Source organism: Cyanistes caeruleus, chromosome 4 (assembly GCF_971803275.1).
Source record: "Cyanistes caeruleus chromosome 4, bCyaCae1.hap1.1, whole genome shotgun sequence".
Classification (NCBI taxonomy): Eukaryota; Metazoa; Chordata; class Aves; order Passeriformes; family Paridae; genus Cyanistes; species Cyanistes caeruleus.
The window spans coordinates 26,388,073-26,404,250 of record NC_141704.1 but is presented as its reverse complement, the minus strand read 5'-3'; the positions used below and the strand labels follow the sequence as shown (position 1 = coordinate 26,404,250).

At 35.5% G+C, this 16,178-nt stretch overlaps 1 protein-coding gene across 4 annotated transcripts in view; it reads right to left on the bottom strand.

The window, feature by feature from the left end:
• DOCK4 (dedicator of cytokinesis 4) overlaps positions 1–16,178 on the bottom strand; it is a 213,920-nt gene that overhangs the window by 129,252 nt on the left and 68,490 nt on the right. For all 4 annotated transcript variants that reach the window (XM_086887100.1, XM_086887102.1, XM_086887101.1 and 1 more), the window contains exons 2-8: positions 14,304–14,387; positions 13,243–13,283; positions 10,862–10,917; positions 9,098–9,194; positions 7,295–7,443; positions 5,843–5,927; positions 4,022–4,173 (exon numbers count right to left, since the gene is read on the bottom strand). In XM_086887100.1, the coding sequence (XP_086743226.1) occupies positions 4,022–4,173; positions 5,843–5,927; positions 7,295–7,443; positions 9,098–9,194; positions 10,862–10,917; positions 13,243–13,283; positions 14,304–14,387 (664 nt within the window). The remainder of the gene's footprint in view (positions 1–4,021; positions 4,174–5,842; positions 5,928–7,294; positions 7,444–9,097; positions 9,195–10,861; positions 10,918–13,242; positions 13,284–14,303; positions 14,388–16,178) is intronic.

The window sequence follows — 16,178 nt, the reverse complement described above, 5'->3', positions numbered from 1 at the left end:
CAAATAAAGAGGAACAAGAGTGCAATGTAAGTGACGAATAGATTTATATTAGTGGGTGTGGTTTTTCTTTAAGAGAAAAAAGAACCATGTCCAATTTCTCACTCTGCCTTTCAATATTCAAACTTACACTTCCTACCTGCCAAAAAATTGGAACTGTCTCTTAATCCACAGCAATTTGCATTGAGATGCTTTATAAACTGTAAAAGGAATTAAAATTACTACTGTTCTCCTTTTCCTCATCTGCTTGTCTTTACAAAGACATACAGTACCTACATTGCATCACGTTATAATCCACTTCTGCTGAGAATTTTTACTAAACATAGCTCCTGTGGCAAAACACGTGGGTCACAAGAACTAGAGAAAGTTTTATGCTAACATTCAGGCTCATAGTTTTCAATTTGATATCTGTTTTCTTTTTCTCCTTTATAAATCCATATTCTTCTGATCTATTCATAGCATGCAGCTATACTATATTTCTTTATTAGACACTCAATTCTGGTGCCACTAAGCCAAATGCAAGAACTGTTAACACATTGTGCTTTCTCCTCATATCTTGGTTTGTCTAAGTTGCTACAGGATACTTTTTTCAGGGAAAATCTATAGCTATACAACAAGAAAAAGTTTCACTATCTTTCATTGCTCAATGGATATTTTCTAAGTCTGATAATGTTTTAATATTGCATGAGAAAACTATAGTTTAAAATGCACTACAGACAATCCTATTATTGCACTATAATACAAAGCTCAACTATCAAACCATGCATTCCCCATGTTATGAAGTACCTTCTTTTTACCTTATTTTCCAAAGCTTTCCCACAGAGTTATTTCTTGCTCTAGTCTGGACTAGAAATACTATTCCTTTTTGGAGAGACTTTCTCCATCTCAGTATCTACAATTGCTATTCTGTTTACTGTGATACTTGAATAAATATTGCTGTTCAAACAGTTGAATGTATGATACTGATAAAACAAACAAAAATAAAAAACTGTGGAAAAAGATATCCAGTCAATTAAAAAAGTAATCAGACAATGCTGCTTCTAGTCCTCCAACAATCTTTTAAAGCTGCTATTTTAATTACATATACCTGAGGTTAGAAAAAATAAAATAGATTTATTAGAGATATTGATATAGAGACATCTTACAATTGCAGGTCCACCTAAGAAGAAACAAAGTTAGTTTTGAGGAATTCTATTATTAAATCTGAATTCTTCACTTCTCCAACTGAATTATTTAAGAGGCTATGGAGCTGACTTGCTTTATGTCAATTTATATGAGGTAGACAATGAACTATGCATTCAAACAGTCTAATTAAAGCAAACAGGATTACCCACCTGAGGAAAGCTTGGTACACATACAGTGCTTACAAAATTTAACATATAAAGCAGCAAAGTCCAAGGAAATAAAGCCCCAAAAATTCTAATAATATAAGCAATGGTTTGAAGAAGTACATTTTAAGTCATTTATATTCATATAATTCTATTTTAACCTGTGTTAGTAACAAGTCTCATCTATTCTTTTCATTACATTTTTTAGCTGGACCACAAAACGACAACTTAGGAAACCAATGGACGAATGACACAACTAGTTTGTGACAGGTCCTAACATGTTGGCACACACAGCTTTTGACCTGCACTTTTGCTAGAAATGAGCAGAAGAGCCTGCCTATCCAAGCTCCTCAACTGCACTGCTGCCCATAGGCTTTGGCATCGTTGCAGGGCGTGAACTGCGGGGGCTGGGGACGCTGTCTCCTCTCATACATCATCATTCTCCTAAGGGAGATTGTTCATTTCAAGCATCCATCAACAAGGGCCTAAAGATCTCTGAACTAGCCCACCCATCTGTATTAATGAAAGTTAAACATTGTACCACACTGCTGTGCACCGCGACCAACCAGCTGTGGTTTAACTCTGTAATAAACTGGTTAAGTCACTTCTATGTCTAGTCCAGGCAGACCATGTAAGTATCCATCCTGGACACTTCTGCATTCCAAAGTTCAGTCTGTAATACAGAAATACCTTGCATTTAATTTGTTCTTATGATAGCTCTCTTAGGTTTAGCTTTTCCAGTGTGTTGAGAAATTTCTGTTTCTTTCTTGGGAGGGTTTTTTTTGTTGTGTTTGTTGTTTGTTTTTTTTTTTGTTACAGGATGGTATGTTTGTTTGATTTGCAGATGGTGCAAGCTATCTTCACAAAGGTTATCCTGTCATTCCCCCCATGCCCTAGAAGGCAGGTTGGATTTGCAACAACACGTTTCTTCAAGGTTTGCCAGTAATGGGATGAGGAAGTTCACAGCATCTGAAAACAGGCACTGGAGTCAGGAATCAATAACAAAAGGTCAGATCACAGCAAGCACATGAGAAACAGCTCTAGAATTTGTGCTTTCATGTAACATGAAATCCAATCCATTTGCTTTCACATCACCACCACTGCCTTAACCTTGTTTTCAGCAATCCATATCACTTCAAATTGTTTTCTGTCAAAGTCTGCAGCTCTCGTAAATCTATCACCTGCTGTGGCATTCATTGGAGTGAACACAAACATGTCCTGATGCACACTTGATTCTCACAAATGACAGGAAACTGTATTTTGGTGACTACTGTGTGAAGTGCAGGCCAGAATGAAACATCAGTGTTTAACAGCTAACCCTGTAACACCAACTGTGTATACATAATGTCGCTAAATGAAAAAAAATGAATGTGCTCAGTATACCCTTCCTTCAAAGTACTGGCTACTTATTCTGCCTGCACTGCAAAGCACAGACATTATTTTGTCAAATTCAGCCCAAGTTCCACACAGTTCCCCAAACTCCTACTGCCATATTTAAGACAACAATCGTGGAAATGACTCAAGCTGGAGAAATTAATGGAAAACTGCCTCCTGTGGGAGGGCCCCCAGGCTGGAGCAGAGGAAGAGCGTGAAGAGTCCTCCCCTGGAAGAGGAGGGAGTGGCAAGACAGTGTGTGACCAACAGACCACAGTTCCTGTTTCCAGTCCCCTGTACTGCTGGGGTGGATGGAGGAGAGCACAGGAAGAAGGGAGAAGGGTGAAGGAAGACACTTTAAGTTTTGGGTTTATTTCTCATTATCCTACTATGATATGCTTGGTAATAAATTCATTTTCCCCATGTCAAATCTGTTTTATCTGTGATGGTAATTGCTGAGTGATCTCTCCCTGTCCTTACCTTGACCTGTGAGCCTTTTGTTCTATTTTCTGTCCCCTGTCCAGATGAGGAGGGGAGTGGCAGGGTGGCTGTGGCTGGCTGGAGGCCAGTGTCAACCCACCACACCCAACACCACTGCACAGCCATTTAATGGTTCAGACTTCCTGGCATATTCCTCAAACGGAGCTCACTGAGCTCTTGCACTAACTGTACTCTCCTCCTGTGCTCATATTTACTAAATGCAAAGTGGTTTCACTCGTAATCACTCCCATGTTTTCTCTCCCAGCCAGAATTGTGAAAATAGAAATAGCTACTGAATATTTTAAAAACCAAAGGTTATCAGGTCTCTCACAGAATATAAATTCTAGGACAGAATGATTTTGACAGTTTCACTGAAGAACCAGCATCTTCTCATAGAAGTAAAGGCTCCTTTTATAAAAATATGCTTAATTCACTGACTAAAGACAGCCCTCCAATCTCATGTACCAAGGAGAATTCATATTACAAATATTACAGAGAAAGCAAAAGTTCAAAGTTTTGAATGTGCACTGACTAGGAGAGATGAAAATAGGGATACTGAAAAATGACCATTCTGTATGCATACATGTATATATATTCCTATACATGAAAAACAATTGGAAGGTGAAATAAGTTAACAAGACAGATTTATACATTTTTGTAAACCTTAAATGAAACTACAAACCATTAATCTTAGCAACCAAATTTCAGAAGGAAGCAAAATATTCTCATGAAACAAAAACACCTTGCCCTTGTTTCTAAATGTGAAATTTGTTGATCAAAAGATACAGTATTTATTGTAAAACTTATGTAAAACCAATATTTAAATAGGAATCATATGGTACCTGATGGGTCGATTTTCTTTACTATCAAAGAGTGAAAAGATTACTTCCAGTTCCTCTCCCAGATTGGAGCACATTAAACTCTTCATCTGAACAAAAAGATGGTGGCTGCTAGCTGGAACTGGTGTGTCTTTTTTTCGATGGCGATGTTCCATCTAAAAACACCACAAAAACACTGACCAGTTTGAGTCAATTATAAAATTCTCAAAACAAAAAGAGGTAAAATATGTAATGCAGAACTACTTTCTTAATTCAAATTAGTATCTTTTAAAATTTAATATTAGCTTGTATTTTTTCTTTTCTTTTTTTTTTTTTTTTCCCTTCTGCATCTGAAGAAAAACACAGGGAATTTACTTTCCCAGTGTTACACTTCATCACAGTCATCTTTAGAAGAAAAACAGTAATCTCTGGAACTTTATCTTTTTGTACTCTGAAAGTAGTCAGAGTCACTTTAAAGCTTTGTGCTATAACAACATAGTAGTCCTTAGTTGGTTTAAACAGTCAATGATCTGACACTCCAGTATTCAAACACATTAAAAAATGCCTTTGCACAAGACTAAATATCAGTATTTTAACCTGTGGAGAAGCAATCATACCCACATTTTATGATCTCTGGCAAACTGCTTCATACCAGCTAATAAATTGTCTTGATTTGACTTCACAGTTTATACCTTCTGCACTTCAGTTATCCATTAAGAGAAGCACAGTATTAAGTTGTACTATCCCTCTCTTACATTGTAACAAAAATAATTTAAAACAGAAATCTTTCTAAGCTACATAGCCTTTATACTGAGGTTATCTTTTTCCCCACTTTTTATTTTTCAAAGTACACTCCATGAGTGAGTGCCATTACTAGTTTTCTGGGTTATTTTTCCTCTGCATATTTCTTCTTATAATTAATGGTACCTCACCATATTTCATCTAGTGCTTCAACAGGATTCCATAATATTATATATGACTTTGAAATCATTCAAAGCTATACTGATTCTAGCACAAGGAGTTTACTGTTAGGTTTGACATTACAAGTCACCAGTAAAATACAAGTTAAAAATTATTTTTAAAATACATAATTATTTCAGATCCACAAAATCTTGTAGCAATGATGCTTTTGGGGAAGTTGTATTTAAATACAAAAGTTATCATAAATAAAATTCAGTTTAAATACAAGCTTTGTCTTAAGCACATAAAGCTCAGAACTGTGTAACAGCTGCAATACTTAAACATGAGCCAAAGCCTACATAAATGAATTGGCAATTTTTCTTAGATCTTGCTGGAAATTTAATCAGAATAAGAAATATCAGTGCTGGTTTTAGTAAATCAAGATGGGCTTTTACACCCAAAGGAAAGCTTTTTTATGCAATTTAACTGCTATTTACATTAATATATTACAAAGTACCAAGAGCCCAGTATGATTAATTGTGACAATATTATACCATTATTATATTTCCACAAAGCTTATCTAGACAGGCTCAAGAGCCAGGTAAAGCTCTAATGATAAGGAGTCCCATAAGCTTTTATTGATGATTAAATTCATTTTAACAGTCAAAATTTTAACGGTATATCAGAAACCAAAACTTTTAACAAATGACATTTAAGCTAAGCATGTGTGCACACACAAAGCTGATATAAAAGAATCCCACACAGATGTAGAGATGATATACCTGTTAAAAAAAACATTCTTTCCTTATTGTAAAATTCATTACATTATGAAATGCCAACTGATTGGATCAAAAATCAAAATTGGTACTTTTGGTTAACTAGAAAAGAGTGACCATCAAACTATGTAATTTGGTAGCAAAAGTACCAAATATTACATTCACATACCAGCCTGTAGAGCTCTGTAATGCTGATGTCTTCAGGATCCACCATAGCATACTCTTTTCTTGGAACTAAGTCAAGCCCCAGCTGTCTGTACGAGAAATGGAACAACATTAAGTAGCTTCTACTTTCAAAAGAAACAAATTAACTCTGCATGTGTTTGTTGTTCATTACAATAAACGATGCACACATTAATTGTTACTCTACAATTAGTTGACTTTGGTTTTGTTTTGATGTGTTTTGGCTGTATCCACCATTCACATTTGACTCATTACCTTTCTCCAGTTTGCAACATTAATAGAATGTTTTCTCACAATTTTTCATCTGTTTCACACTGTGGACAATGTGTAATGTCCTTCATATTATCGTGAACATTTCAGTGTGAATGCACTAGTACTGTCAATTTGAATAACAACCATGGAAAGGAAGATAAAAAGAAAATCCATCAAAAGCCAAAACACCAGCTTATTTTAAGTTTGGACTGGATGGTATCGAAGTTGGTTGCCTGTATCCCCTGAACAAAATAAGGAAATGAGCTTGAATCAACACGAATACAATTTATTTTCAGCACAGCAGCAAGCAATAATGTTTAAGAACACATAAGGACATGAAGGCAGTCATGCTGAATTTAGGAAAATTCACAAGATTAGAAAGTTTTTCAAAAATACGTTTTAAAGAGCAGGAACTGTCCATGTCAAAAACCTTCACAATTAATTCCATCCAGTTTCTGAAAAATTCTAAGCAGACATGTAATCATACACATTTAGTCACAACCCTTTCACTCTGTTAGGTACTTATGCTTTCAGACAGCTGTAGAAACCCTGGAAATTCAATTAATTCTACTATGGAATATTGCTCCCTTTAGTTAGCATTTAGCTGTATAAATATATGCTAAAGAGACTGGAAGCAGCACCTAAATGCCAGAAAGTGGTTTTTTCTTGCTTAAAAAAAAGTAAGATAATACAATTTGTGTTAGCTCATTTCAGTTATTCAGATTAAAGAAAGATGCAGAGCACAGTAGCTGGATGTATATTAGAGATGCCCAAGCAGGAACTAAGTTAAAACCAAGTGTGACCAAGTTAAAACAGAAGCGATGTCAACCAACATAGTTTCAGTTAGAGCACAAAGCTATGCTAAATCCATCATCCAGTTACCATGTGTATTAAAAAGATGTAAAATGCTGCTTCAGATTTTTGAATCAATTGGAACCAATGCAATTCTCTTATAGATAGTACTACTGCTATGCAAATTTCACTGATATAAAAAAGCAGAATAAAACAATAAGCAACATTTCACTGTCAAAACATAAGTGGACATAAAAATAATGAAGGAGAAAGTCCATTAAAAAAAAAGGTAACGCTAGTTAGGAATTCGTTCTTTAGTTCAGCATTCTACAATCAGCCTAAAGAACTGGCTTTACAACTTCAACACATTAAATTTATCTATATTCACACTCACTCGTTGCCCCAGTCCAGACGAGCAGTGATGTGTCGCTTGACATCCTTCATTCGATCATGGGTGAGGTGGCCAACAAGGACCTGCCTGCGCAGGTCCAGGATTTCATTCATTATGTGCCACAGCCGGTGAAAGAGATCCCCCTCATTCCTCTGTGAGATAAAAATATGATTGCCTCTATGTCACCTGTATAAGCTGGCAATCCAAATAAATACACTCATGATGAGGAAATTAGGAAAGCTATTTTTTGCCCTTACTTAGTCTTCTATCCCATTGTGACCATTTTACCTGCATGTGAGTGTGTGCATATAAAATAATTTCAGACCTTGCCACAGACCTTGTCTCTGCACCACACCCATTCCAATATTCCAGTCCAACTCCTTCTGTCTCTCTCACACTAAATTAATCTAATGTACATTACAGGTATGAACAAAAATTCAACAAAAAATATTCATGTGTTTCACGACAAAGCATTGGTTTGTTCCAAGAGCATGTTCATTCTGTGCTGCTGTCTCATCCAAACTGAATATATCATCTGTATTTCAAGACTATCTGAACTCATACACATAAGAGATAGAAAAAGCAATAGCTCTGAGCATTCAAACTCTGAACCACAGTGTGAATTTCTTTTAACCTTCCCTTGCATTGATATAACTCTACACTCTACCTAATCATAAATAAATAGTATCACGTAGACAGAATCTTGTACAGACAGTTCTTCATTATCTAACTGTGAAGTAGGAGAAATTATGTGAATATGACTGCTTTGAAACCACATCCTCCTACTCTAATTATATACCAGCTAAGGGCATAACAATTTCCCATAAATGAACCTCTGTTCTGGAAGAATCTATTAACCCTTCCTTTACTAATTTCTAAGTAGTTTTACATAGTATTTTTGAGAACCTTTAGCCTGACAAAATTACTACAACCTTCATCTAAGTGATTTATCACACAAAGTTGAACAAACACTCCTATTAAGATTTGTTCTGTTAATTCTTGCCAAAAACCCTAAGCACATTTCCCTTCTTCTTCTTATGAATGAAAGGCATACAAATAAAGTCCAGCTACTTCTGCTGTGTAAGTTAAACTTAAAATTCATTTACAAGTATCATTATTCTCCATCAACAACTTTTATATTCCAAGCACTTTGAAAAATTGCAATTTGATACATCTGCTCTTTTTACTTTACGCTCATTCACTTCAGAAGCTCGCTAAAAGGGCATTAATTTATTGTTTGTCTTGGCTTTCAGTGTGATAAGGAAGCAAACCAGGGTAATTCCGAACATGCAATAACAACAGCAGTGAAGAAAAATGTTTCCAAAAAGAGAAACAACTGCTGTAACAACAAGAGGGAAATTTGAACATTATAAGTAAAAGAAAACCAAGGGAAAAAATGGTCATAGAAAGAGCTCTTGAATTAGAGACAAGAGACAAAAAGGAATTAGTAGGAACTTTATAGAGTATGCTTTCACAATTTTCCATTAGATGCTGGTACATACAGCTTTCATTTCTGCAGTCAAAAAACCTAATTGAATAATCAGTAATTCAGGTGCATCTTTGGTCCTGCTATCTGATAAGTCCTACTGAAGTACATTATTATTATTCATGTGAATCCAAGAGACATTCTAGTAACACTATGAAGCTCAAAATAAAATTTCAAGGTATTAATAAAAGAATTAAAAAGAAACTGAATGTGATGGGTTTTTTTCTGAAATATATACTTCAACTAAACCAGAGCATTTAAACAAAAGTGCACCTTTTGAGATGACATTAAATTAAATCAATATTATTCAGGGTACTTGCCACATAGAGTTGTTTCCACATAGTTCCCCAGTCTCTTAGAGTTGATGTCATTTCTGTAATAACAGAATCTTCTGTTGGAATAACCATTTCAAATTGTCTGTAACATGCAGAAGAACACATGATATGGCACAAGCATTACTAATCCCATTGCAGTTACTAACATGTAGACTTCCTACTGCCAGCAGTGATGTCTGTCAACCGATACGAGCGCTCCTTCAGACCATTACACTTTTTATTTATTTATTGCATCCCCATGGAAAAACTTTGGGTGAAAATAGTTTCATCCCCACACAAAGCCTTGGCCCTAGAGAAGTCAAGGTGAGTTGTTTTCACTATGAGATAAGCATATCAAAAACTACTTTCACAGCAGAATAAATCCCATAGTTTCCAAAGGGATCTTGACACTTCAGATTTTCATGCCTGGATTACTTTTTTCATGATATCTTGTCTCTCTTACTAAATTAACATAACAATGTGACAGCTCTTGGCCATGATGTGCAGCAGGGAATATAGCCTGAATGAGAAACAACCTACAAAAGGAAATTGTTGCAACAAAGATTGAACTCCATGCAAGTACTGTCATGGTTTCCCCTAGCAAAAATTATTCTGCTTTTAAATTTTATTTTATTGTCATGGCTTACAATTCTGTTTCATTGAACCTTCAGTTTTAGCTACAGCTTTAAAAGGAGGAAAGGACCCTAGAGCATGACAAACCACATGTGGCTCTAACTTCATAGTGGACAACAGGAAGTTTAACAGTACTGTGAGGACATTTTCACCTGTGAGAATTAAACTTCTTTTAGTATTATTACAGTCTTCCTCATTATTTCTAACCATCATGAACAATGCACTCACTCATGTTCCCAAAACAAAGACCACTTCATGTTCAGGCATGCATCTATTACGAGAAATGCCCTTACCAAACTGTTTTGTATCAGCTCTCTACTAATAAACACAAATAAAGGATACAGTATGAACAATTACAAAGTAACTAAAACTGAAAAAACTCTTAACCTAAGATCACTGAAAACTTTTAAGTTTTAAATTTTTAAAAGTGATACCATCAAGGTAAGTTGTACACATACAAAAAATTTAAAAAAAAAAAAAAAATCAAAAAATCAAAAAATCAGTTTTTTAAGTCAGACAATGTGAATTCCAGAACAAAATTTTAAAACTAATTTTAACCAATGGCTCTGCTTTTTATCAGCTCTTCTAAATGTGAAAACATATCAGCTGTTGTCAAAAATAAATATTGGCTGTCCATCACCTGAAGAAAAGAAGTAAAGGAAAAAGCTTCTCTATTCATTTACAGGTTTAGCAAAATCTTTTGCCATTAAACTGATACATTATTTTACCCATTTTTTTGTAAAATGGAAACTGTCTACCACACTAGAGCTACTGCCCACAAATAAAACAGCTATTTTAATTTAACAGCAGGTTAAAAGACAGCTTATGGACAGAATAATTTCTTCAAATTAAGGCAGTGCCATTTTCAAGCCAAACTTAACATAATTGTTTTCCCTTTTCTCTAGACAATGCAGAATGATATTTCCAATTGCATTCAGTGTCTTTTCTGGATACAGCATTCCAATTTTATGCCCATGCAGGAATATCAGGTTAGCTCAAGACAACCATTTGAAGTCCTCAGGCAGTAAGCTGAAGATATCATAACATAACTAAATTATTTAATTTATAAGCAAAAGATTTTTGGTGCAACTAACTGACCACGTTTAAATATTTGAAATCAGAACATTTCACACATACCCTTTGTTCTTAACACATGCATTCTTCAAGTGAATGTAGTTAGATGGAAATATGCCCTGAAAAATAAAAAAGTTTAGGGAAAAACAGTCCCCTTACATGAGTTTGGCATTCCATTTAGTATCATTCAATATGCAAATGAATGCTGAATTCAAAGTCTTACAAATAATTAACAAACACAAACAAGGAAAGAATGCAATAAATACTCAGTATAGCTCTATCAGAAACTAAAATGCCATGTTCAATAGAGTTTAAATTGTTCAACACTTCAGAAAATTAGAAGATAAATGCATGTAGAACATGCAGAAGATTGAGAGCTCCCTTATGGCAGATGGTTTTATTCATTTTTCCCACCTTGAAAAGAAACAGACCAGCTGTGGGAGATAATGCCTTATCAATCCCATCTTAAAAATAAGGATTTTCAAACAGGGATTTTTAAAATGAAGCAGAGTAAATGAAGTTAACAATATTGAATTAAAAGAAAGTCAAGTAAATAAAGAAAATCAAAATAGAGTCTACTTTGCTGGCTACTCTGCCTGCAGTGCACAGGAAAGTTGTGGTAGATGCTTATCAAAGAGCCCATATCTGCCAGGAGCAGCTCTTTTCCAGTTGTTGAAGGGCACCATTCTCTTGAACACGCAGCATTGCTGCCACAGTCCTACTGCTCTTACAGCACACTGACCTTCACAAATCAGAACCAGCAAAATGAAGCAAGTCAGCTCCAAGCTTCTGGCTGGGAAAATAATACACTACAGCTCAAGCAGTGTCAGAAAACACATATATTGTCTCCATAACAAGCACAGCTGCTTACAGCTTTCCTTTGTAATGATGGGGTCCCATTTTCTTCTCACACAGCCATTAGGCCTTCGAAAAAACCAAACCTACTATGTAGAGGCAACTGTCCTCTTAAATGCATCTACTCTTCTGTAATGCAAAGTAGCTCAGGGGAGCATGTCCCAGGGTCAGTAGGAGCCAGAGCACAGGTGTGACAGCGTGTCAGGGGACAGGACAGTCCTTATGGCATATGCACCCTCACTGCAGACCTGCTGCCACAGGGAACTTCCTCCAGGGTCAAAACTGCCAGAATAACACGGCAAGAATCTTCACAGAGCAATACCAACAGCAAGAGGAGTTACAAGGTGCTCTTAGGATTTTACTTTTGGAGAGACTCCCTTCAAAAATCCAATTCAGAAAACTGTTTGCATTCACACTAGGAAAACAGAGAATATCTATCTCATCTCTTCACACATCAAGTCATGTTTAGAAAACCTATTCATAACTTCCATCACACATTTGACAGACCACAAAGCAAGACTGACAGCAAGCATGTGGTGAGAATTGCAACAAAAGACACAAAAGATGCAATAGCAAACCACAACTGCTGATGTCTTTTTAAATCAAACTGTAACACACATTGATGAGGTAAAAGTAGTAAACATCATAGTAGACTCTGTGGCTAAATTTATTGTTTGCATCGACCTTCCATATAAAGAAAGGAAATTTTCTATGATTAGAGATCACAGGCCTTGGTACAAATGGCCAAGGACTCGATATGAGCCCCTAGAAACTTTTGAAATTAATGTGTGTGTGCCTTTTTTTGAAGCTGAAGAATCTTGGAAATAAGGACAGACAAGGAAGAGCAAAGCTTACAATGTAGGTTAAAAGATCAATAGGTAATTTAAGATCTTTCTTTCCCATGAAAAACAAAATCTGCACAATCCCAGAGGCAAGACAAGAGGATAGGTTAAGAAAATAGAAAAATAAGACAAGTAAAACTTAAACATACAACACAAACAGACACTGAAACATAAATTTCAGTAACTTTACATGTTTGAATGCAGAAGAAATAAATCAGTGAAGTCTGGTTTAGAATACTATGCTACTACAGAAACCAAAGACTACACATCAAAGAAAACCAAAATGAACCATATATTTTACGTGACAACACATATCTTTTATTCAATTGATACTCTGCGTGTGGCTCCTATAAACTGGCTGTCTCCACTGGCTGCTCTAAATTAATTCACAGCATCAAGAAAAACAGACGCAGTTTAAACAACTTTTCCAACAGTGTTTACAGTTTGTATTCTCAGTATCTCTTCCCTTCAACTTAGCTTCCTCTGAGTGGAAAATCTAAAATTTTGAAATGAAAGAAAATTCACCACAGCCCTAGATTTGTAAAATGTATTATCCTAATACATAGAAGCATTTCAAAAAGGTAATCCATGTCCAAATCTAATTAAAGTAGTACCAATAATATACTTAACACTAAGCTCTGGTTTTCTCTTAAGAGTAAATATCATACACTTACAAGCAGATTATTAACTTTTAAAAAGTAAATATACATTTTTGCCCAAGAATGCAAAACTGCAATTGACCTTTACCTTAACATTGGGGTTTTTTAAGGCAAATCCTCTGTACCATCCTGTGAAGAAAGCACATATTGCTTTTTAAAGTGTGCAAATCATTTACATATGTAAAACAGATTTCATCTTTCCCTTTTGGACAGATATGACAATTTCACAGTGCTGTCAGACTATATTAATTCAAAAGATTTTTCCATACAGTATAAGGTATTTTCCATACAGTTCATATTTGGATGACTTCATTCACACAGTTTCAGGAATTAGTCTTTAACCCTGTACCCCTAAATGTTTCTAACAATGTAACCTAGTTAAATTCTGCATTGGACACCACACTGGTCAAAACAGTTTCTTACTTACTCAAAATATTTGCAAATCATTTCTGGACTTCAGGTTCTCCATCTATCAACTACAATGCTATATGAAATTCATAATTTACCTGATTAAACAGAATAGATCCTATGCCTTCTAAAAGAACATTTCTTACAAGCTTCACCATATATGATCCTGATACGATATTAAAAAAAAACAACCTATATGATCCTAAATTGTAAAAAAATAATTTAAAATTATTTTAAAAATCAATGTGCTGGGTTTTATGTGTTAAGGAGGCAGATTATGAAAAGAAAATGCAACTTTCTCTGACACTAACAACAGACATTTGCTAAAATTATTTTTGCATTCTCTAAGGCAAAACAGAGGTAGAAGAGAATGCTTACTCTGCTTCAAGATTCAAAGCTGTGAATTTGAATTAATTTGAAAATGTCTTGATGGCAGCCAGGTTTCCCTCAGAAATACCAAGAAAGCAGAAGAATCATGAGAGACTTCCTTTCTTTTATAACACTTATCCTCTGTAAATGTTTATTAGACAAAGAGATTAAATAAAAATCAATGTACTGCAAATTAATTATTATAGAGATTAGAGTTCACTGGAGCTGTGGGAAAAAAATTAAGAGGCCAATATGTATTATATTATTGACTTCAAAAACGTGTTACTTTAAGAAAATAAATGAATATTAATGGGGTTCAAACCATGAATACACAAAACTTAAAATTATCACTGGAATCACCTGTGAACTCACCATCACATTTCTCTAATATTTGAACGGTGTCTCCGATCTCCAGTGATAGGCCATGTGGGACCGTCCCTCGAAAACCAGCAATTACTGAAAAATATAGTATGTTTCAATTATTTGCAACATTAAAATACAAATTAATATTCCTACTATTTAACAAAATAGTCTTTTACCATGAGAAGTTGCATCTTAACACAAACAGGCTTACTCAAATTTAATAAAGTGTGAAAAAAGTCAAAAGAAAGAATCATTAAGCCAATTTTACGAGCAGAAAATTCAAAGCACAGGACTCAGAAAAAAACCTAGGCACAGCCTTACGATGCCTGAATGGAAAGCCTGTCCTGGAGAACACTATTAGCTGGATCATAAGTACCCCGAAGGACAGAAAGTGTTTTATTCCAAATGCTTACACTAACATGCATCAGACCTCAGAATTCCGCGAGCTGAAAGTGCCAATATGTGCCAATATTTTTGGTGCCATCCATACCACTCACACACCATGAAAAGCAAACCTTATTTCACATTTGCTTAATGGATGCTATAGACCCAGCACTCCATGTATCCCAAATGTGAGGAAATGGTTGGGGGGTGGAGACCACTAAAGCATGTTGTTCACTCCAGTACATCAAGTGCACACTGAGCTTCCCCTGCAGCTTCACCAAAGCCATTGAAGGGAGGTCATGAGCTCAGGCTGGGACAAGAGCTACAGAAATGGAGCTGGAGAGAAAACATGCTGCAGAAACTAAACATCCAGCAGAGCAGTGATGTTCCCAAATACTTACAGCGGCCAAATATTAAGTCTTATATTGTTACTTCTAAAACAATAGACTGATATTTTTTCACTCAGAATCAAAACAGAATATCCAAAAGCCACTCAAAGAGCTCACTCCTAAAAATGCTAAAAATCCATTAACGTGCTAAATAGCAATTCAATATTCAATTCTGTTCTTACTGTACTTGAAATGCTGAATTAAAATATTGCCTAGTTCAGGCCATGAGACCAAGCAATAGTGCTTTTGATTTTCTGTATTGTAATCTTCCAGAGCTTAATTTTGAAATGGAAAACAGCAAATCCACAAGGGCATGATGCACAAAAAAACTCTGTAGCCTAACAGCAGTCTTACTGATGTTAAATATCTACCCATCTAGACAAGAAACCCCAAATCTCATACAAAAAAAAAGAAAGCCCACTGAGAGGCAAGACAAGAAAACTTCACACATAAAAGCCAAGAGGATATGCATATATGCAAGGACATATATAAGCTCTTGCCTGCTGTTGGAGGTCTACCCTGCCACAAGCAGACACTACACTCAAACACAGCATAACCTGTCATCCACCATCTGTGCCTGCCACATTGCTCATCAAAGGCAGCAGGAGAGATTAGCTGTCAGCAACCACAGAAACTGAAAATTCATTTGTGAATCTTCAGAAGAAAGTTTCAGATTTTAAGAGTAAACCAACAGGATATGGTTTATGCTATAGGATGGCATGACTAAAATTGCACACAGAGTATATTTTTGCCAAATCCTTCTTCAGAATTTGAAGACTTCAAAACTCAATGTATTCACTCATCACTTCACTCATGAGAAGATCATCACTGTGCTTAACCCACAGTCTTTATCCCTTTGAAAAAATCCTGTGAGAGTATATCCCTGGACAGTCTCTAAATGCTTGATACATGAGATCAGTATTTACAGTACTGAACCTCCTCAAGAATGTGTATTGAACCAACCTCCATTTGTCTTGGTGCTACTCCCACTCTTCCATTTTTTTACACTGAACTGAATACTGTGAGGGATGCAGCATGAACTAAAAAGCTACTTTGGCTCCTCACCATGATCAAGTACACCATTGTTAAAGCAGCTTAATAGCAAGACAGC